Source organism: Exophiala xenobiotica, assembly GCF_000835505.1.
Source record: "Exophiala xenobiotica strain CBS 118157 unplaced genomic scaffold supercont1.6, whole genome shotgun sequence".
Lineage (NCBI taxonomy): Eukaryota > Fungi > Ascomycota > Eurotiomycetes > Chaetothyriales > Herpotrichiellaceae > Exophiala > Exophiala xenobiotica.
Window position 1 is genome coordinate 2,751,336 of NW_013562489.1, and position 21,789 is coordinate 2,773,124.

Below are 21,789 nucleotides of genomic sequence, written 5' to 3' on the forward strand. Positions count from 1 at the left end.
GTCAGGAAAGGCCTTCCCCAGCCTGTCGGCTGTCCTTATGCTTTGCGCCACATTTGGTCAAGGATCTCAAAACCAAGCTTGACCTGATCCCTCTAACAACGTGCAGACATGGGTGAGACGTTTAGCTTGATACCATAGTATGCACTTGGCCCCATCGGGTCAGAGAACACCGTAGTAATGGCTTGATAAGTGACTCTCTCCGGTACTTTCGACCGCGCGCTATGCTCGAGGGGGGCTGAAACCGGCCGTGAGAGTCACTTGTAAGCCCCGGGTGGGTAAATCAGGGTCCCTTCCGCCAGCCACTGAAATCTCCCATGGCTTCTCAGTACTCGGTACTCCGTAGTCATCACGAACTTTCTGTTTGCTCCTCTCTCATGGCGTACAGCCTTTGCGCGCAGAATCAAATGAGTTTCAGCTATGGTGGGTCGAAACCAACGGGATTTTCACTAAGCTTAGACCGGTGGGCTAATGCACGAATGCGACCTTCCCCACAAAATCGATGAGCATCGAGGGGCCAGAATCATGCCTGGGGTGCTATCACACGGACGGATGTTGAGCATTGCGATCCCGTCATCAGTCGCCGTTCGCAGCAAGCGGACTGCACCCCTGCTATCTGACAGCATATTCGTAGGTCGTCATAGATTTCCAGCCTGAATGTGACAACACCTCAGCATGGAGCGAGCCTGCCGTAGACACGCCAATGGTGATTCAATCGAGTAAGGACGGGCTCCGAGACCCGGCGGGAGCGGCAAGACACCGCAGGTAAGGTCCCATGCTATCGTGGCGAAAAAGTGTGTCGCACAGAACAGCAAGCTCTGTGCACTCCTTGCGCGATCCTGTAACGACAAGCCATCTGCAACGTCCGAGAAGTAACCCTTCCCTTTGCAGAACAGCTTTATTCTCACATCAAAGAACATGGCATACGAATCAGTCGCGAAAGATGTTTGGGGGGTAGGAATCTAATTCCGAATAGGCAAGCCTTGAATGCAACTCCTAAAAAGCACGAGGGGCGTCTGTGCCCCAGCTTTCCGCAACTCTGGGGCAATAATGTCGACTGGTGGTGATAAGCTGTGCTCCTGATGCGCTTGCTGATTCGTATCAGCGCATGTCACCCCTCCCTGGTATTTGAAAATCCACGGATGGTTCCACCGTGCGACCGTCTTTTGGATCATGTGCACATGCGACTAGTAACAGGTACAGCGAACACTGAGCAAAGCGAAAGCTTCCGGAAAGTATCTGTACCAAAATGTCGGATGATCCGTACCTAGAGTATTGAGGAGTCCTGGTTGGACTTGGACGTGTCGTGCCGCTGGATGCCAGTGTCCAAAGGTCTTGTGCAGTGTACGGTGCATGATGCAATATTTCCTTTGAGAGGGCATCTAAGTTGGATCGACAGGCAAAAGCATCACGCTCCAAATTTGTTCCGCATGACCAGGGCAAGGCCGGTCGATGGATTGTTGCACACAGGTGCTGGCTAGTTCCTGCAAACATCGTGCTGTTGCATCCACTATATCCACTTGAATTGCCATCAGCCTCGGGGTCCCCGTATTGTTAGAGCGCGTTGCAGGCTGTGCTCCTTCCGGCTTTCGGGTCATGCTCAGAAACACTGCTTTCAGAGCTGCAGGCCTTTGAAGACTGCTCGATAGCTTGATCAGAGTGAAAGGCGTTGAGTAGATCTCCGAGTTATCCACAAGATCGATTTCATTCGATCGATCCGAACCTTGGAAGACTACCGTCCTGTGCACCCCGTCCCGTCCTGCCATGGTTTCGCAAATCGTACCGGTGCAATGGCACGGATCATGAAACCCCTGTCTCGACCGGAAGCCAGAGCGACTAGTGCTGGTTGGGATCAGCTGTGCCGTTGCCGAACCCGTCAAGCAACCCAGCTTCGCGAACTAGTTCGTAGAACAAGCCCCTTTGCCTGATCAGCTCCTCTGGTGTGTCAAACTCGGCCACTCGCCCCTGTTGCAACACTACAATTCGATCCGAGTCTAAGATCGTGTTGATGCGATGCGCAATCGTGATGATGGTGCGATTCTCGAATATGTTGCTGCGAAGAGTGGCTTGCAGCATCTTGTCAGTCTCTACATCTACTGCAGCTGTTGCTTCGTCGAGGACCAGGATGTTGCTGGGAGTCAGTAAAGCACGCGCCAGAGAGACAAGTTGACGTTGTCCTTGGCTTAGGTTGGACCCTATATCCACAGATGTCCATGGTCAGTCACAATTGGCCGGGCATTCTAGTGGGCCAAGGAGCTGAGAAAGTTACTCACCAGCTTCGTGGACTGCTGCATCCAATTGTCCAGGCAGACCCGAAACGTAGTCCTTCAAGCGAGCATGTTCAAGCACGCTCCACAATTCGGTGTCGTCGTGGACGTGCCGGGGGTCCAGATTGTCGCGAACGGTTCCTTCAAAAAGTGCGGCATCTTGTGGTATGATGGCGAGGCGTCTGCGCAGATCCAACAAGCCAATAGTAGAGGTATTAAGGCCATCGATACTACAGGATATGGATTAGCCTAGAGTCGGCCTCCATAAACATCGGAGGGCTTCCACGTACCTGATGTGGCCAGATATAGGCTCGATTATCCGAAATAGCGCTAAAGTCAAGGAACTCTTCCCTGCTCCAGTGCGTCCTACGACGCCAATCTTTTCTCGTGCTTTGATGCTCAGATTGATATCCCTTAACACAGGATCCAGGCCTTCCCGATATCTGGTTGAATAATCCTTGAAGGTGATTTGACCGTGAGCTGGCCACCCGATACTGGGTCGGCTCTTGAACATGACATCTGGCGCTTCGCTAGGCAGATTCGCATACTCGAGCACGCGCTCCACAGACACGATGTTGGTTTCAACTTCCACCGTCTGACGGACGATCCAGTTCAGGGACTGTGTAATTTGCAGTGCATATGACATCTAAAATTATCAGCTAGAGCCGGATTTTGGGAACCCCAATGAATGGTTACTTACCGCGAGGCCCACCATGCCAGCGGAGAGCCCACCTCCAGTCGTGACGGAAATGATGGCAAAAATGGCAGCAGCAAGGATAATGACGGAGCCGAGGAACTCCAAACGAACTGCGAGCCACCTATTGGCGCTAATTGAGGGGAAATATGCCCGTAAGTTTGCATCCATGCGCCACTCGTTCTCGATTGTGAACCGCTTTTGTTGGCGATACGCACGAATTGTCGACACTCCACCAAGCGATTCCTGAAAATGTGCGTAGATCGGGCTGCGGCTGACGCTGTCGAGTCGTTTCAGTTCTCGAGAAGTCCGGAGGTAGTACCTCTGGTAGATGATGTATACAGCGCCCAGTGGCACCACAAGAACTAAGAATATCGGGGTCGAGGCAGCGATGACACCGAGTGTGAAAAGCGCCCTGCTGGTATTGACGAAGAGCTTGAATCGTTAGCCAATTGCTATCAGCGAGTTGTTTGATGGGCTTTACCATGTTGAAAGTTCGCGCAATGACTTCATCGACCCGGTAAATGTCACTATTATCGTCAGCATGAGCGATAACACCAGACAGCTTCACATTGCACACCTGGAGAAACGGTTGAGAACACGGCCAACAGGAGTTGTGTCGAAGAAACTCATGGGCGAACGGAATATGGCGTATGCCATTCGATCATGTAATTTTCTGGAAGCCTGCAGAAGGTAAGTTCAATCTTCCCTGTCTTTCTGGGAAATGCATACCTCTATCGAACAGAAAATCCAGAGAAGCAGAGTCTGACTGCTGTCAGTCATTGTGTTACAAGCAGAGAAGACACGTACCTGAATAACAACGAGAGCTGAACCACCGATGCCGAACGCAAAGTAGATGCCAATGTATTTCCCCACCGCTGGATTAGCACCATACCTCTCGTTGATTTCGGACCAACGCTTCAGCCAAAAGCTACCTCCCACCTGGGCGGTTTGAGCAGCAAGAAGAGCGAGGAAGTAAAAGCAGACGGCAACGAGATTGCTCTCCTTGGCGTAGCTAGTATAGACTGACCACTTGACCTTGCCTTGTTCTGATGTTTCTTTGGTTTGTTTGGATTTTAGACCGCCCTCTTCATCCGTCATGCGACCCATGGGGCCATGGAAACTGGCCGTCGATGCACGTCGCAGTGTGTTGAAGCTCGATTTCCGCGCTGTCGATGGTCCCATTGGGCCGGGACGAATCGGCGCGAGACCACCGACCTCTTGACGGGCTTCCTCGGCCTCCTCGGCGTCGAATTCATCTTGCATTCCATTGCCAACAACTGTGGTAGATTCATCGGATTCCATTCCCTCGATGCTCGGGCTTCTCTCGCCTTCTGATTCCGGGTCTTCTTCACTCGTGGTGGTCTTGATCAAGTTGGCCACCTCTCCTCTCATGGCGATCAATTGCTGGTAGGTGCCTTTCTCCACCATGGAACCGTCACGGATGAGATACATATAATCAGCCTCTTTGAGAACGGGAATGGAATTCGTAGCCAAAATTCGGGTTTTCCCGCTCAAGAGACCATTGGTACCGAGTACGTTGTTGATCAGATGTCGCCCGACGTGTTGGTCTACCGCTGACAGAACATCGTCAAGTAGATAGACGTCCGCTCTAGCATAGACCGCTCGTGCTAAGGCCAATCGAGCCTTTTGGCCACCGGACAACGATATTCCTCGCTCGCCAACCTCGGTTGAATCGCCATCGGGCAATTGTCGGAAGTCGTCGACGAGAGCACAGGCATTAACGGTTTGATTGTAGAAATGAGGGTCCCACCTATGGCCAAAGATGATGTTCTCTTTGACACTCGCATTCATAATCCAAGCCGACTGGGCTGCATAAGCGATGCGACCTCGAACAACAGCGTCGCCACTGATTTTCCAGAGATCTCCGAGGAGCGCTTGCAGCAGTGAAGATTTGCCAGCACCAACGCGTCCAACCACACAAGTAAGTTCTCCCTTATTGGCATTGAAGTTGATATTGCGCAGGACGGTTCTGTCCTCGTTTTTATTCCAAGTGAAACTGGCGTCGTGAACCGTAACCGAGGGCTCTCCCGACTCCTTCGGTGGTTCGTCGATGAATCTGACCGCGTCCTCTTGAAGCTCATCCGCCGTGAAGAAATCGGTTAGTCTCTTCACGGCCACGGTTGCTTCGATAATACTTGTGATAACCATTGGAAGGACGGTGAGAGGAAATGTCAACAAGTTGAACAGGGTCAACGCAGGGAAGACGAGGTCCGTAGTGAGCGGTTTATCGTTGACCAACACAAAAACCGCGAAGGTCGAACAAGAAACGAAAAATGGCGTGGATGACCAGGTGAAGGTCGAGAAAGCCTGTGCTGCCCCAATCTTGCGTAGGTTGTTCAGTTCAAGATCGTTGCGCACATGGCTCAGTTTTTCCATGAAAGCGGAACCCCAGGCGTACAGCTTGATGCTCTTCATGTTGTTGAGAATTTCAGTCATTAAGCGGGAGCGCCGATCTTTGTACTTCATCTGGGAAAGCTGGAGCTTTTTCATGAATCTTGCAATAAAACCATTGACGGGAATCATGATCACCATTGCGGCTACACCAGCAAAGCAAGATACCCCCACCAATTGATAGAGAGACAGCATGCAAAGGGTGATTTGGAATGGCGCCGACCATAATTGTTGGCCCCACTGTGCTAGATCAGCCAGACGTTGTTGATCGACGCTCATGTAGGTGACGATATCGCCTGTGGACTTTGTCGCGCGGGATTCATTTGACAACCGAAGGGATTTTCCGTAGATCATGGCAGTCAGGGACGCCTTGACTCTCATGCCGGTCTCGAAGGCACGTTGAAAGTATTGATGCAGAGCAGCTGTCTGGCAGACGGATGTTGCGAACATGGCCAATGCAATGGCTACACCGCGGATGGCGGGCTGGGGTTCTCGTCCTGGACGATAAGAATCCACGAAGCGAATGAGAAGTCGGAGCAATTGAGGTTGGACGAACGCAAGCGTGTCGCTGATGGTCTTGATAAACGCGCCGCGTATATAGGGCCCTCCGAACGCCCTACCCAGAGCTATCCACAAGTTCGGCTTCTTCTTTTCGAGTTCGATTTCCCACGCCTTCTGCAGAAGATCCCCCGTGACTTTCGTACTATCCCGAGGGCGCAAATTCCACAGGTCATCTTGAGTCAGGAAGTTCTTGTAGCCGAACTTCATCAATGGGGTCATCCAATCAAAGGTAATGATGGAGAAGACGTCCGCGTACTCGTACGGGCACTCGTCCTCGGCTCCCAACGCATCGTAGGCACTTTGTTTCTTGGGCACAAAGTATTCCAACACAAACTCCACTATTGCCAGACCAAGAGTGACATTAAAGGTAATGAAATAAGGTAGTCGTGCTTTGTGGGCATCCCTTGCGACCAGAGAGCGCAGTTTGACAGCATATGCCAATATGAAGAAGACCCAGTAGAACAGGACAACGCCATTAGGGTTCCGCGACCTCCAGTGTTCGTAATACTGTACAGTGAATATAACAGCGAGTGACGCAATCGTAGCAATCGAGGTGTAGAATCTTATGTCTTGAAACCATATTCCGGGCAGTTGTCGGATCTGAAGGGCGGCTTGGAGGGCAACGGTTAGGATAACGGTGCCGAGGACAGATCTGCGTCACGCCATTAGACACACTCTGAAGGGGAACCCGCTTTGAACTTACAGTTTTGCGTAAAAATGCCAATTCTTTGGGACATCTTGAGCAATGCGTTTTTTGAACAGGTACCAGATTGCACCTGCGCCGAACAGCACACCCCAAGCAGCAACACCCAAGATCCAGACATCAAGAAAACACGGAGTAAAATCCCATCTCAGAGAGCTGACAGGACCCCAGCCTTCCTGATCACCACACAGAGGTTGTTGAGCAAAAGCAGCTGGCGGAGCTGGTCGTGACGGAATGCGGCCACCGGAAGCAGTCAATACAGACTGCTCTTGCACAAACCCCCTCATCTACTGTGGCCAATTCTGCACGGGGGGGGTGTCGATGGCAGATGTGGCTTTAGGTAGATGCAAAAACTGAGGCTGAAGGCAGTTGGAGGGAATATTTCAACTTGACCGCGTGGGTAGGCGGCATTAACGCAGGATGCAGCAGAGGCCGGGCCGACCACCACAGTATGGCCTGCAGTATGATGCGCACTCTTCAGAGGCTTAGTCATAAATCCAGCAAATCGGACTTAGGTACGGAGTAGTGGGCGGTGTGTTCTTCACCGAGGACGGAGACGGAAAAACTATAATCCGTCAATCAATCAGAGCCAATAAGAGTCAATGCAGTAAGCAGCCTTTGTTTGACAAAAAGGCTCTCGTGTTCGACCTCGTCGAGTCGACAGTCACTCGGGTTACGAACAAACCCGTTTATTCGATTTCTAATCTGTGGAGAACAAAGAACAATGAGCCACCATCACTCCATGGTGTTCCCGTGTTGAGGAATGAGATATCGTAGGGGTCTTCATACTCGATCGTCCCTGGCGAGAAATCCATGGGCACCAGGCTGCGGTAAATCGGCTGCGCGGGCCCTTTTGCCAATGCCCATAAACGGCATACTCCGTTCGAGCTATTGGACCTTGAAATCCATACCACATTGGGAGTGCCACAGGTCCCTGAGTGCCTGGATCAGTGGATGCCATGCCCGGCGGAGCCTTTCGGTTGTCCTCTGCCGGTTGCAATAACGCCCATTCAGCCTCATCCCTTCGAGCTCCAGCCCCAGGGCCTATGCACAGCCGGCTCTTCTATCACACTTGCGGTCAAAGCGGTCAGAGACGCCTCGACGCCTCCGTTATCTCTGAAGTTCTGGACTTCCCCAGTGCCTGTCTGTGCACGGGTCTTTATGCTACGAGGTTCCCCGAATTGCTGAAAGCAGCTCACAAAGAAATTGTGTAAAAGATAATGGCGGCCTCTTATCGTCTCGCTCTTCTCGACTCGAGATGCGCTTCGACCTGTGTCACTGTCTCAAGCTTACCTTTTATCTGCTGCTTCCATATCACTCGAGAACCCGTTTGTCAGTTTTTCTTCCTCCCCAGGAGAGCCTTTCGCTGGCCGCCCAGTCTCCGTCTCTCCGGCCCCGACTTGTCTTATCTCAGTCGTGGCCTGCACGCGAGCCAACACTTGCTTCGCTCCTTAGCCCAAATCCGCCGAACTAGGCTCTGACCGGCAAACACTTTCCCTCTTACCGCCAGTTCGTGTGACCACCCCCAGCTCGACGATGCCATTATCACCACTGCGATAGGACCAACCGTGGACCGCCAGTTCCTGGTCTAATGTCTCACATGCAGGACACGCTGAGACGGTGGCCTAATAATTGTTCCTCGTTCCAATTCCAAGCCTTGTGCATTGCGACGCTAGCATCCCATATATCTGCTGGACCCTGAATCTGCTTCCTTCTCCACACTCTCCCATTTCCCCCCAGCCTTGTTTCTTGATACGGCGGAAACATGTTCCGTCAGGCATCTGGTCGAGAAGGACATCCCTTCAGGGCTCAGGTCAAGGACGAAGATGGGAATGGCTGTACCAGTGGCAGCCATCACACAAGGCACTCACATACAGCACCAGACCAGCCCGACAAACAACAACAGAATGGATCTGCCTCAAAATCAGACATCAACATCCAAGCCGATCCTACCGGGAATGATCCCACACCTCCCGAAGGAGGCTTACAGCTGGGAGGAGGCCAGACCATCAAGCTCATGCTCGTGCCGGACAAGACTCCAGCACCAGCTCCGCCTCCCAAGAAGAAAGAGAAACCTCATCCCCAGGCCAAGATGACCAAGTTTTGGGACAACTTCAACCCAGAATATCAAGGCAAAGTCACTCGGGTTCTGCCCGAGCGTATGACCGACAAGAGTCCGTCCCTGGCAAAATTGGTCGGCGAGATAGCCCATCGAGCGACCAACTCTTACGAACACGCCAAGGAGAATTGTATCCAAGACGTCAAAAGGATCATCAAAGAATGCCGTGACTCCAACCAGAAATACACGGATCCTCACTTCGATCTTGAAAGAGATTTGAAGATCACCAGAAGCCGAGACTGTCTGGATGGACTAATGGTCGACCCAAGCGACAAGGAATTCCCAGCCGACGTGAAGCGTGTTACCGTGAGTTCTTTCTCATCAGAAGCAATTATCAGCTAACTTACCGACTCTTCAGGACATCTTTGACGAGCCAAGGTTCTACGTGGACGGTGTGTCGTACGACGACATCCTGCAAGGCTCCGTAGGCGACTGCTGGTTCTTAGCCGCCATTTCTGCTCTGGGTTGCAACCAGGAATTCATTGACCGCGTTTGCGTGATCCAGGACCAAGCCGTGGGCGTCTATGGATTCGTCTTCCACCGAGACGGTGAATGGCACCAATGTATCATTGACGACAAACTGTATCTCCGAGCCCCCAACTACGACGAGAGCGGAGACGTTGTCCTCGGCCAATACGGCGTGCGCCGCAGCAACCAAGAAGACCAGTACCAGGAGCTTTTCCAACGGGGCTCACAAGCACTATACTTCGCCCAATGCCGTGACCAAAACGAGACTTGGGTCAGTCTTTTGGAAAAGGCCTACGCCAAGGCACACGGCGACTACGCCTCCATCTCCGGCGGGCAGACCGGTGAAGCGATCGAAGACTTGACCGGCGGTGTCACCACCGAGATTTATACCACCAACATCCTCGACCCGGACTCCTTCTGGACCAATGAGCTGTCGCGCTGCGGCAAAACGGCCGACTTCGTCTTTTCCTGCGCCGCGGCGCGCTGGCGCGAGTGGCGGCCCTACCACGTCGCGAACGAGAAAATCCGCGAAGAACGCCGCTCCGGCATCGTCAGCCAACACGCCTATGCCGTCTTGGACACCTACGAAGGCCACGGCCAACGGCTGGTCAAGATCCGCAACCCCTGGGGCCGCAAAGAGTGGACAGGCGCCTGGTCCGACGGCTCGAAGGAGTGGACGGCCGAGTGGCTCTCGCGCTTGGACCACCAATTCGGCGACGACGGGATCTTCTGGATGCAATATAGAGACATGCTGAGCAAGTACAAGTACATCGACCGCACGCGCATCTTTGGCCCCGAATGGCACGTCGCCCAACAGTGGATGTCCGTCCAAGTTCCGTGGTCCACATTGGACTACCAAACCAACTATTTTTCTCTGGACGTGCCAGAAGACACCGAGGCCGTGATCGTCATGTCCCAGCTGGACGATCGGTACTTCAAAGGTCTGCAAGGCAAGTATAATTTCACCTTGCAATTCCGCGTACAGAAGGACTCGGACGACGACGAGGAGTATCTCGCGCGGAGTAAGTTGAACTACGAGCTCGTCAGGTCTGTCAACGTCGAAGTCCACCTCGCAAAGGGCACGTACTCGGTTCTAGTAAAAGTCGAAGCTGTGTCCACGAGTCGCGACGACGTCGAGAAGGTCATCCGCAACAATATCCATCGACGCGATAAGATCACTCAAATCGGCAAACTATATGACCTGGCACACCAGAAGGGCCAATTGCCCGGGATGTCGTCGACTGGGACCTCGCTGTCGCCATCAGGCGCGAGCACCCCAGCGGCTGGTTATGCCAAGGCACCCGAGCCAGCGGCGCCGTCTGGCGGAAACGACGAATCAAAAGACGAAGAAGAGGCTGAGAAGGATCCGCATAGAAATCCGTGGAATGCCAGTTGCGTGGTCGGATTGCGTGTATACAGCAAACATCCTGACCTCTCACTGAAAGTGGTTATCCCGTCGAAAGAGGAAATCGGCGAGAACAAGCCGACGCTCGATCGGGACGATGTGGCCAAGAGTGCACTCGACGAGGTACAGGCTGCGGCGGAGAAAGTTGAGGAGTCGATCAAGGGGGATGATGCGGCGGACAAGGTTGAGGAGTCGGTCAAGGGGAATGATGATGATGATGCCGATGCTCACGACGCTGCTGCAACAAACTCGAACAAGAAGACGGCTTGTGGAAAGAAAGTGAAGCTTGTGGTTGAGAGCGATCAGGAAAATGAAGACTCCTCCTCCTCCTCTTCCGACGACGAGAGCGCTGCATCCTATGATGATTGAGCTGGGCCAAGTTGCATTTTGTTCGCACGCAAAAGAGGGTTGACGCTGCATGAGGATCATGCCGCCCACTCAAATGAATGGCGAATACTGCGCACAGGACCAGCTCAGCTCTCTTGACAGGTGGCGAGGCATGCGGCGGAATGGCACAGAATGCGTGGAGACGAGGTCAACCGTTCAAGTTTTTCCTTTCGTGAATATTCTCATGCATTTTGGGTCAAGGTTACAAGGACAATGGCAAGGGCAATGGCGCAACTTTGCGGCATTGTTGTCGGTTAGCGAGGCGCCTGGGCTGGACTGGCATGGCGCGTGTCGGGTTTGGGTTATTAATATACTGTATGCATTGCATTGCATCTCCTTTTCTTGCCTCATGGACATGGACTTGAATAGTGTTAGGTCTTGAAATCGTCTATACCTAACTTAGTTCAAATCTAGCATCGTTCCAAAAGAAATCAATGTTCAAAGAGCTCGCATTGTAATTCGTTCCTATCGCCACTGTATCACACCCCTACTGTGTGACAAGTTCATCAGAAACCCCAGGTACTAGTATTTGCACCCATCCATCTCAGTTAGACCTTAAGTTACATCCAAAATACTTACGCCATTTCCTGTCCCTGCACTCGTCGCACTCTGCGCCCTACTCCTCCCACCGGTCCCGTCAGTAGTCTTGATACTCGCGACCTCGGCGCCTTCAAGCAATTCCTGATCGCGCTTGCCCAACTCCGTGCCCTCGTCGTCATCTTCCTCATCCTCGTCCCTGTACGGTACGCGCTGCTGTCCACCTTCGCGCGCATTCCGCTCAAACTCTTTCTGCGCCTCATCCATGCGCTTCCGCATCTCCGCCGCCATCCTCATCCCGTCATTCACGATATTGTCCAACACACCTCGAAGCCCACGTGAGCCCGGCTCTACCACACCACCGGCCCGTCCGACGTCAATGACCGTCTTGTTCGAGCCACCGTTGATCAAGTTCTTCACCGGCGTGCCGAGGTTGGTGAACGTGGTCAGATTACCCGACAACGTGCTCGAGGGCAATGACAGCGTGCTCGCATTCGGTGAGTCGCTGAGACGGAAAGACTGAGGGAAGAATGTCTCGAAAAACTGCTCGAGTAATTCGTCGGCGAGAATGACCATGCGGAAGGTAGGAAGTGTGATGTGTAGAGGTTTGTTCGGGTCCAGGGCGAGATTATGTGAAGCAGCCCGAGACGCGGAGCTCGTACGTTTATCTTGCATTGCGCCCAGGTGAGCTGGCGAGCCTGGAGGTGTGATGTCTGACAAGGGATCTTTCACTGTCGGTCGGGGTGACATGACTGTCTTGTGATGGAGATCCGCTTCTGAGAGATCCAAGAGGTCTTCTGGGTCTGTAGTGGTGATGCTAGTCGCCTCCAATTTCGACTTCGCTTCCTCCACCCCTTCGTCAGGGTCGGCGTACTCGAAACATCTTCTGATGAAGGCGCTGACGCTGCCCAGGAATCTCTCGTTGATGCTTTGTTTCAGCGCACCGGTCGATTCCGTCGCTGAAAGCGGAGACGTTACACCGCTCGAGTCCGTAGGAACGATAGCTCCGTCAAAGCCTCGCCGGGAAAGGAATAAGAGAGATTCAGACATCCTGAGAATCCCTTCACGATCCACTTTACCCGTGGCGTCATCATCAAAAAGGTCGAAGAAAAGGCTCATCGAATTCATGATATCTGTGGTGCCTTTGAACTGAGCCAGGCCACGGACAAGCTGCTGGAGTGTCATAGCGCCCTGCTGAGATTCATCCCATTTTCCATATAATCGCTGCATGAAGTCGTGGTCTGCTGGTTCAGGAGCCGAACCCCATTGCGAAAACGTCTTGCTGCGCTTTCGTTGGCTCATATTCGGGTTGCTGATCTCTTTTGCGGGCGATGTAGGGGAGTCGCTCGCCGCCCATCTAGCAGTATGCGCCAGAAACTCTCTGAACGCATCATAATCCATGGTCTGTAACGGCGAAGCGTTGCGGCCAGGCCCAGGTTCGTCCTGATTATACGATGAGTGATGCATCCACAGCCCTGGGCGGACTTTATAATGCTCTTGTTTCCTTTTCTCTTCTTCTCGCGCTTTGTCACGAGCATGTCGCTCAGACAAAACCCCGAAGAAGCGGTCATAGATTGCGCTCAGATCTTCAGCGCTCAGCTTCTTGCTTTCAGGCCCAAGGTTCCGAATCGACGTCCGCTTCGCGAACGTAGCCAGACCCTCCTTGACACCGTCGATATGCTTCTCGCGCAGTTCTTCGACACTAGCATGAGTGATGGCGGCGAATTCTTTGAACGCAGTGACCATCAATTCTTGGAATTTGCTGATGGCCCTCAGCTTTTCGTTCTCCGAGTGCGGATGAGCCGACTCATCGAGTCGTGAAAAGTAATTCTTCAATATTGAAATAAAGGAGCCATCGTCGTTGACGTCAAGCAACTCTTCTCCGTTGATCCGGAGAATTGCCAATCCGATCTGGAACAATACTTTTGGGCCCTCCAAGAAGAAAACATCCAGGACTCTGAAAGCAAACACAAGCGGCATTGAATTGATGTATAACGACAGAAACCACGGAAGTGACACGACGGAGAGGTTGACATCGGATTTGACCAAATGTTCCCAGAGGACGGGCATTGTCCGTTCCACGAGATTCTCAAAGACACGCTGATCGAGAAGCGTGCCGTACATGTCTTTCGAGTAGTATCCAGGCAGTAGTCGGTCACAAAGCGTGCCCAGAGTGAAAAAGGCTTGAGCCTCGGACTGGTAGATGAGTAATGCGGCCACGACTATATTCATAGCCTGACAATAGCCGACTTCTTCGTTGGTCCAGCTGTACGCTGTAAGTACTCGTCTGAGCCGGCCAATGCCCTCTTCACTTTGGAAACCAGGATACTCCGGCAGGCTTCGATTGAGATCCTTCTCGATCTCGTCAATAGCCAAAGACTCTTTGCCGGTGAATTTGGCGAGGGTCTTTTCGTAGAGGTTGGGATTTCTCAGTCTCGTATAGAACGATCCGGAGCTGATCTCCCATATCTCCCCTCTCAGCCGGTTTGGCAGACCAACACGAATGAGCTTGTGGAACGTCGGTTGTCTGACGATTGTCGCATTCCGGCCATTTTCCCTCATGTACTCACCCCATAGTCTGATCTTGCTCCTGTCTCTAAGTTTTCTCGCATCTCCTGGATACCTGAAGAGGATCCCTAGCCCAGTATCAGGCGGATCCGGTGCTTGCCGGCCGTCCTCTTTGGCCTTGATCCGGACGGGATCCAAGAGATATTCTGAGTAGCACTGGACTACCACAGCCCGCAGAGTGTCCACTTCCTTCATTCCCTCTCTTAATCCTTTCTTCAAGCCATCGCAAAACCGTTCACAGGCCGTACGACTGCCATCGAGGGTTATGATGAGCTTCCGCGGAAGAGGTAAGGGGGCTTTGGGCTTTTCGGACAACGGTTTCTGGATGGATTCGAAGGTGGTGAGAGCGAGACAGAATTTGTCTTGATTACTGTTCAGTCTCTCGACTCTTCGTATCGAGGAGAGTGGAAGGGTGAAGCCATGGCCGCCGGGCCCCGCGCCTTGCGTCGGACCTGTGAAGGAAGTGGATGAGGAGTGACTCGCGGTTGGGAGGAAACTCGTGCGGATGGTCGAGAAGCATAGAAAGTGTTCACTCAAGTGCAACTCTCCCATATACTTATTGCCATTGTCTCTTGACTTCTCCCCGGACGTTATAGGGCCTGCGACTGAGGACGAGGGGAGCGGGAGGAATAGTTCCGCGCTTATTTCGTGCAGGGGATTTTGACCCGCGGGGAGTCTGAACTGCTCGCGAAAGAGAGAGGCTTTCGAAGGACGTTTATCATTGTTCGCGGAGAGAGGAGACTGGTCGATGAACTTCTGGACGAAGGAGCTCAACATCGCGTTGAAGGGGGCATTTGGCGGTTAGTGTTGCTGGATTCGGTGGTCTTACTGCCAGTCCTTGACGGCGACCGTCAAAACTTGTAGATCATATTGGAGGTCAGGAAGATGCTGTAAGCGAACTATCGACTGAGAGTGCTTGGACAGACATACGAATGTCCGGTCGATGTCACAGCAACGCATCTCACGTCCAAGGCACCAAGGAGGGCCGAGGACGCTGGGGCCAAAACCACCTCGCGGAGCCTTGGCGTCTCGTTCCGAGGTAGGTGGGTGGACATTCTTCAGCCTCACCAGCCTTATGAGACACTTATTACTCCGTACAGGATGTTGTCTAGCTAGGTATTGATCCATGTCTGTCAGAAGGGGTGGAATCAATACTAGAGTACTATGATAATAGTACAGAGGTAGTACAAATCAGATGTTCTTTCAAAGCAATCAATATCCAACGTCTCTTGATAGAATGTTATCAGATTCTGGTATCTTCATCCCACCGCCTGCATCAGACATAACAATAAAAGGATAGTTTGCCTATCCGATATGGCATCCAGGCCAACGTCGTTCAATCATACCTTCTCCATCCCTTCATCCACATCTCATGCAGACTGAAACAGGGCGCCAGTATCATTAGTGATGAGCAGCGCCAAACCTACCAGAGCTCCCATGTAGACAAGATGCGCCCTACTCCATCTCAGTAGTCAACAGCAGCTCAACAATGACGTGGCTCTTTTCATGCTCCGGGTGCTGGAGCGCGAGCTTGGGCATCCGAGGTGCATTTCCAAAGTTCTTGAGTCCCAGCCCATTGATTCCACCTCCTAACGCAGCCTGCGTCTGACTTTGAGCACCTCCAGATCCGCCACCGCCGTCATCAAGCAGTTTGATATCCTTTCCAACGATAACCTGCTTGAGTCTGCCGTTCTGTGCGTCTCGTATTTCAACAAAGTCATCATCGACCAGTAACAAGTATTGCGCATATAGACACGCCGATTTGGCTCGACCCACAAACTCCATCACAACTCCGCGCGATATATCGCCATGCTTGTTGACATACACGGCACATTCTTCAAACGTGACCAAGAATTCAGCTTCCCCGAGTCTGAACATACCCAAGGGTTTTAGGTCTTTGATACGGCTTGCGATTGAGGTCAGATGAGCTTGGGTGTCGGGCTGTTCACTTCTCAAGTTTGGTACACTCCATGTCTGCTTCTTTTCCAAGGTCAAGACTTCCACGCCTCTCGCTGTCGATATGGCAAGGCTAGATTGGAACAGATTGAGACTATAGCACTCGGCAGGGATGTAGAACTCATCATACTCTCGGAAGAATTCTGTTTGGCCTCGCCGTGATGCCGAGGGCAAGAAGCGCGATCGGCTCGTTGTGCTCTTTTGTAGGACAGGCTCGAGTACCTTGAAGGTGGAGGCAATGCCGTCGCGTTTCTTGTAGAACACCAAAGTCCTTTCCTTCATTCTCCCGGACACAAAGAAGCCGACATCTTTAGAGCCAGACAGCTTCTGAGGCGCTTTGCGACTCGAGGCATCATTTTGTGTCACTGGTACTCCAGAAGGCGGACAGATGACGTCCAGGTGATAGGCAATCAAAGCTTTGTCCGATATCAGCAAGAACAGATTGAACTCCTCGAGCACCGCGATCTGAGTCACGCGCTGCATTTGGATGGCCTGGAGTAAGTTAGTGGGACGATCACTTAGTCAGACATCGAACTCACCCTGATCCATCCCCGAGAGTTTTGATACTCGGAGATGTAGACACCATAGTCAGTTCCAACAGCGCACATGAGTCTGCCATAAGGTTGATTGAAGACGGTTGCACAGTTCACCTGTGCTCTGCAGACGGGTGCTGGCCGGCCTTGTCCTTCGAATTTCTTTTCAGACTCTTGAATGGCTCTATCCAGTGGTGTACCACGGATCATGAACCGCTTCCCAGGATAAGAAAGCCCTTCGTAACCAAAAGCGGTATCTGCCAGGACTCGAAGCTTGAATGGCTCCGCGTTCTGAGAAAACAAAGCTTCAGCATGCCTTGTCTTAGCTTGAATAATGGCCTCACACCAATCTTGTCGGTTCTGGGCAGTAGGGGCATATAGCGTGTATGTCTCTGTCTTGCCGAGATGCTTGATGCGGAAAGGATACATAATCTTTTCCTCTTTCGAGCTTCCGGAGTCCAATGTCGTTATTGGCACCATTGATTGACTGGTATTCCCAGACCCTATCGAGAGGTTCGTGTTCTGGTGGCTTAAAGTACCTGGCCCGCCACTGGAGGACGACTGTGCCCGATTTAGTCGATTGTCAGGCGGTGGCTGCCCCCGAGGCACGACAGTAGTGGTCACGGCGCCAATACCTTTGACAGATGACTTGACCACAGCAGGATCTGTTGCACTCTCCAAGACGAGCAAGTCCATCGGTATAGGTACTTTTGACACATCATAGTAGCCTTCTTTGCGGTCACGGCTGAGTGGTTTTGCAAGCACCAGGTAATGGTCGAAGAGAATGGCATGTGTATCGACCCATTGAAAGCCCTTACCACCAGCGCGTTGCAACTCACCACGGAATATAATCTCCCGGCCCAGGTGGTCCAGATTGAGCTCAACCTCCTTCTCCATGGGCGGTCGCAACCTTAGTTTGGTCTGCATTTCAATCAATTCCATCTTTTTCGTCATTTCGGCAAACTTCGAGTCACACTCAAAAGTGGCCGCACGGATCTCGTCAAGCGCAAAGGCAAGGTTATTCTTCTCTTCGGATTCCTTCACCATGTTCTTCTGAACAGTCGATAACAGCAGACTGTAGCGTTGCAACCTCGTGATGGGAGCTTTGAGATAGTTATCCCAACCCAAACGGTTTGAACGTTTATCTTCTCGGGCTTGATCCAGAAAACTCTTGAAGTGAATATTTCGTTCCGCCTCTCGGCGCATTAGATAGTCCGCTCGGGGAAAGTTGGATGCGTATTCGACATAGACCGGCCGAGCCTTTCTGATCCATTCGCGGAAGATGTCGCTGAAGCCGACGATCCAAGGTCCCTGCTCAGTCTGCCTATATTTGAGTTGGCCCAAAAGATAATCTTGATTGACTTTCTTGACCTTGTCAACACCACCAAAGGCTTCTTTGAGGAAGCCAGGCAGTTTCTTGGTGGGTATAATGGGAGGCTGTGCAGCGGAGAGCCTGTCTCGATAGAGTACCCTCAGCACGTCCAACTGGCTGATGTAGAGGTCTTCGCTTGTGACGACCTCGTGCAGCACATTCTGGCGCTCGATTTCCTTCTTCTCGTGGGTCTCAATGTCTTCCTTTTTGAGTTTGTAGTACGTCGCCCAGTCCTCAGATTTCTTCTCTTCGGGCAAGGTGTCGAGATCAACCTTTCTGAGGGTCCTCGTGCAATGGTACGAATAGCACCGTCCCTTGCCTTGCGATACATGCAGCTTCGTAGAGTAGCATCCAGAGCCCGTCAGTTGATAAAGAACGCCTGACAAGTGTCCAGGCCCGAATTTGACCCATTCTTCCTCTCTGACCAGAGCGTTGGCGGCTAGCATCTCCCTGACCACCCTATCTCCCAGGGCTTCAGCCTCAGTGACGTACATTGTCGGCACTTTATGCATGAAAAGCGCGACAATGCCCTCGGCAATGTGGTGCTCTTTCAGATCGACTTCTTCTTCCGCGAGTTCTCGAATCCACTCCAAGATAGAACTCAATGCCCATGGTTCGGAACATTTCTTGAATTGATCAGCCGTCAGCTTGGCAGGATTGTACCTTTTTTTGGGTATTGCCGGCAGATCAAGCGCCACAGCAGATTGTGGGCTGGCAATATCGTAGAGATCTGACGAGGGTCGTCCTTGCTGTCGCAACAGCTTCTGGCGGTCGGCATCTGTCTTTGATCGGCTCGGATAGTCTACGCGAGGAGCACTTCGCGTGCTGGACAAGGAAGTCGACCGAGGTACGGTGGTCGGACTGAGCAAGGTGTTGGAATAGGCATCTGGAGCTGCAGGAAAGCTTTGTCGGTTGGTATCACTGTACTGCGAAAACCGGCTTTGTTGAGTATAGGTGCCGGCAGGCATCAGATGGGGTAATCGACCGGGATCCGAGTGTGATGGAGGTGGAGGCAGTGGCCGTTGCTGGCTCATACCAGGATGGAAAAACAAATCCGGTATGGAGTCTCGAGAAGGGCTTGTGTCCCCCGATCTTCCCCCAACATCAGAATCTAGGAACACGCCTTCATCACCATCTTCATAACTTAGCCGCCTAGGGTGTGGACTCGGTTCTGTAAGACCGCCTGTCCCGCCGGTGTCTACGCGAGCCACATTTGGAGTGATAGGGTATGAATGCATTGTGTCAATGGGAGGTAGCGATTCGTATCCGCTTGCTTGAGACTCCCGGCCTTCAGAGGACACACCAGAACTTCGGACCGAACTCATGCGTGTATTCAATCGGCTGTAAAGCTCTGTTTGGGGCATTGAAGCTGCAGCAGCGTAGTTTGATACGGTGGCCTCGCCGTAGGAAAGGTCAGGTGCATAACCTCCGCCAGCTGAACTGAGGTCATACCCAGTGTAGTCGCTGTCGCTGCTGTGTTCTTGGGAGGACAGTCTAGGAGTGGTTTCCTCCGGAAGAGGCTGACTGGGAAAGAGAGTCGCCGAGCCACTCCGCCGACGAGCATCCTCGGCTCTCTCTTGTGCATCCAGTGCTTGCATAGCGGCAAGGCCAGCTGCCGCTTCAGCATCGCTGTCGTCGGTGAATGCGCCATAATTGATGAAGGTGTCTCCAGTCGAGGCAATAGTGCCATTAAGATGGGTGGGTACCTCATCTGGTGAAAGAGGAGGCTGGGGAGAAGGCTGCTGCTGGAACAAACCATCCGCTGCCTCACCTCTAGAGTTGCGGAACCTTTGGTCGCTGGCAGACCTGCTATGTAGGGAGCTACCTCCTATCGCCTCGTCCAGGTGGTGCATCAAGTCGTCGTAGCCTGCTGATGCCGAGCTACGCGTAGCGTGCTGCGTACCACCGGGCGTGAAATAGTCGTTATCAGACTCGGATTCCGAGGGTACTCCGGGAAGAGATCTTCCTTGAGGGTGCCGATTAAGGGTGCCGGTTCGCTGGGGAGAAGCATTCGAAGGGTTTCTGCTGGGAGGCGTCGGGATTGACGGTTGTGGCGACACCGACTGATTGCTTATGCGGCTCGCAAAGGACGAGTTCCGGTTGATATCGGGAGACGAGTAAGCAGTAAGTGTGGGGTTTTGGTACGGGGCCGATATGCCAGAACCATACGACAATCTTTCCTCTTGTATGCTCGTCGATCGTGAATGTCGCCTCTCCAGCAGCGACGAGTTGTGTGGTGGTGGAACTGGCGCCGGCGGAGAATATGCTGATTGACTGTGTCCAGTGGAGGAGGAACTGGGGTGACGGGCAGGGTACGGCTGGGAGACGTCGCGCTCATAAGCATTATAAGCTGGAGTGTTTTGATAAGCTGGTTGATCAGGACGAGGTGGAGGTGGAGGAGGCTGAGAAGCGGAATAGTTGACTTGAGAATTGGCATCGTAGTAACCGTAGCTGTTGTACACGGAGGCTCGACGATTGAGGTTCTGATCTCCGTAGGCGGCAGGGACATATGGCTGGTATGCGCTGTTAGGGTAAGAAGCAGCTGCTGGAGAGGCGTACGCTTGAGTAGTGTATGCAGGCTGTTGGTGTTGCTGCTGGTACTGGGCAGGGTTGTAGGATTGGTGGGCGGGCAGCCCGGGCTGCGGGTGTTGATGTTGATATCCACCCAGTGCCGTATGCTGCGTATTTGTCCTGAACGGTGTCGTGGCCGGGCCGTAGGCATTGGCAGACTGTGTTCTATTCATCTGTGGATTTGCTCCGGCTGGCCCAGCGTAGGACTGATATCCCTGAGCACCCCGCTGTTGTGGCTGATCCTCGCCAAACAGCCTCTCGTCATCTCCAGCATCAAAACTCGACGTGCGCTCCAAGGGCCGTGAGGGATATAGAGGCTGCGAGCCATAGGGGACATTTTGACTGGACGAAGGGTGATTGTTTGGAGGGTAGTAAGGCTGTCCATTCTGATAGCTGGCCATTGTCAGCGGTGGAGCAGCGTAGGACTGTCGCGACAAGGAGGGGAGAAATCAGCGCAGGCTTGGATCGTGAAGTCGCTGCGCATGTTCGACGCTTCGAGGAAGGCTACAAAGGCACCCCGACAGCACCAGTCACTCGGCCACGATGACGTTGGGCTGGTTGCGTAGGCTCATCTGTGGTGACGGCGGTGCGATCGCAAGGCAACCTCGAAGGCAGAAAGGGTTCGGCTCAGGTACGCATGAATGTGAGGGTGAGCGTCAAGATGCACGGATAAAGCTGAACAGTTCAATAGCCATGTCGACCAGTGGAGGAATAGGCGAAGATGGATCGTTGGCAACAGACAAGGACAATTGTCGCAGGCCGTGAGTGCAGTCAGCGAGACAGATGGGATGGTCTACGGAGGAGAATGACAACGTCGGGCAATAAGGCTGCCGAGCATACCTAAAAGGTACCTAGGTAGGTTCCTGGTAGCCTTTGGTAAGGAGGTAGTCTTGTACTTGGTGGCACAGCACAATAATCATCCAGCTCCAGTAGCCTTAAATTAGGCATCACGGCTCTGCCCTACGAATTGACCCACGCCAAAACTTCCTTCAACAATACCTCGTAGGACCCAAAATACATCCGTTTGCTCTCGCGTGCTCTGGCATTTAGAAGTATATCAGAGCCTATGGCCCCCACGGAGGTGACTTCAGCCAATCCCAGAGTACTGCAGTTTCAAAAGCCATTCATCCAAAGCTTCAGTGTCAAGTCTAGCAGGCGTCAAGTCTAGCAGGCGTCAAGTCTAGCAGGCGTCAAGTCTAGCAGGCGTCAAGTCTAGCAGGCGTCAAGTCTAGCAGG

The 21,789-nt window shown here is 52.7% G+C and overlaps 4 protein-coding genes across 5 annotated transcripts; 1 reads left to right on the plus strand and 3 right to left on the minus strand.

Annotated features, from left to right (window-relative positions):
- Positions 1–199: 199 nt before the first annotated feature.
- Positions 200–7,064, minus strand: PV05_10303. Of its 2 annotated transcripts, XM_013456729.1 has the most exons (9): positions 6,638–7,064; positions 3,769–6,586; positions 3,691–3,723; positions 3,539–3,642; positions 3,443–3,488; positions 2,965–3,393; positions 2,555–2,910; positions 2,271–2,494; positions 200–2,192 (listed from the first exon to the last, which is right to left on the minus strand). In XM_013456729.1, the coding sequence occupies exons 1-9, from the start codon at positions 6,922–6,924 to the stop codon at positions 1,834–1,836; spliced, it is 4,656 nt and encodes a 1,551-aa protein (XP_013312183.1). In that variant the 5' UTR covers positions 6,925–7,064; the 3' UTR covers positions 200–1,833. The 2 variants fall into 2 exon arrangements, with proteins under 2 accessions (XP_013312183.1, XP_013312182.1); XM_013456728.1 differs by having other exon boundaries at positions 2,271–2,910.
- Positions 7,065–7,882: 818 nt separating this feature from the next.
- PV05_10304 (uncharacterized protein) lies at positions 7,883–11,392 on the plus strand. Its single transcript, XM_013456730.1, has 2 exons — positions 7,883–9,062; positions 9,115–11,392. Exons 1-2 carry the CDS (start codon positions 8,403–8,405, stop codon positions 10,996–10,998), a joined length of 2,544 nt encoding a protein of 847 aa, XP_013312184.1. The 5' UTR covers positions 7,883–8,402; the 3' UTR covers positions 10,999–11,392.
- A 16-nt stretch (positions 11,393–11,408) lies between these two features.
- PV05_10305 (uncharacterized protein) lies at positions 11,409–15,075 on the minus strand. The gene has a single exon (XM_013456731.1). The coding sequence runs from the start codon at positions 14,896–14,898 to the stop codon at positions 11,572–11,574; it is 3,327 nt and encodes a 1,108-aa protein (XP_013312185.1). The 5' UTR covers positions 14,899–15,075; the 3' UTR covers positions 11,409–11,571.
- A 143-nt stretch (positions 15,076–15,218) lies between these two features.
- PV05_10306 (uncharacterized protein) lies at positions 15,219–21,419 on the minus strand. The gene is made up of 2 exons (XM_013456732.1): positions 16,617–21,419; positions 15,219–16,569 (listed from the first exon to the last, which is right to left on the minus strand). Exons 1-2 carry the CDS (start codon positions 20,952–20,954, stop codon positions 15,577–15,579), a joined length of 5,331 nt encoding a protein of 1,776 aa, XP_013312186.1. The 5' UTR covers positions 20,955–21,419; the 3' UTR covers positions 15,219–15,576.
- Between the last annotated feature and the right edge of the window lie 370 nt (positions 21,420–21,789).

Coding starts and splice junctions, on each gene's coding strand:
- PV05_10303 (XM_013456729.1), bottom strand. CDS start 6,924: ATGAGGGGGTTTGTGCAAGAGCAGTCTGTATTGACTGCTTCCGGTGGC. Junction 6,587..6,637: donor TGGCATTTTTACGCAAAACT/GTAAGTTCAAAG, acceptor GGCGTGACGCAG/ATCTGTCCTCGGCACCGTTA. Junction 3,724..3,768: donor CAGCTCTCGTTGTTATTCAG/GTACGTGTCTTC, acceptor GACAGCAGTCAG/ACTCTGCTTCTCTGGATTTT.
- PV05_10304 (XM_013456730.1), top strand. CDS start 8,403: ATGTTCCGTCAGGCATCTGGTCGAGAAGGACATCCCTTCAGGGCTCAG. Junction 9,063..9,114: donor CCGACGTGAAGCGTGTTACC/GTGAGTTCTTTC, acceptor CCGACTCTTCAG/GACATCTTTGACGAGCCAAG.
- PV05_10305 (XM_013456731.1), bottom strand. CDS start 14,898: ATGTTGAGCTCCTTCGTCCAGAAGTTCATCGACCAGTCTCCTCTCTCC.
- PV05_10306 (XM_013456732.1), bottom strand. CDS start 20,954: ATGGCCAGCTATCAGAATGGACAGCCTTACTACCCTCCAAACAATCAC. Junction 16,570..16,616: donor ACTCTCGGGGATGGATCAGG/GTGAGTTCGATG, acceptor AACTTACTCCAG/GCCATCCAAATGCAGCGCGT.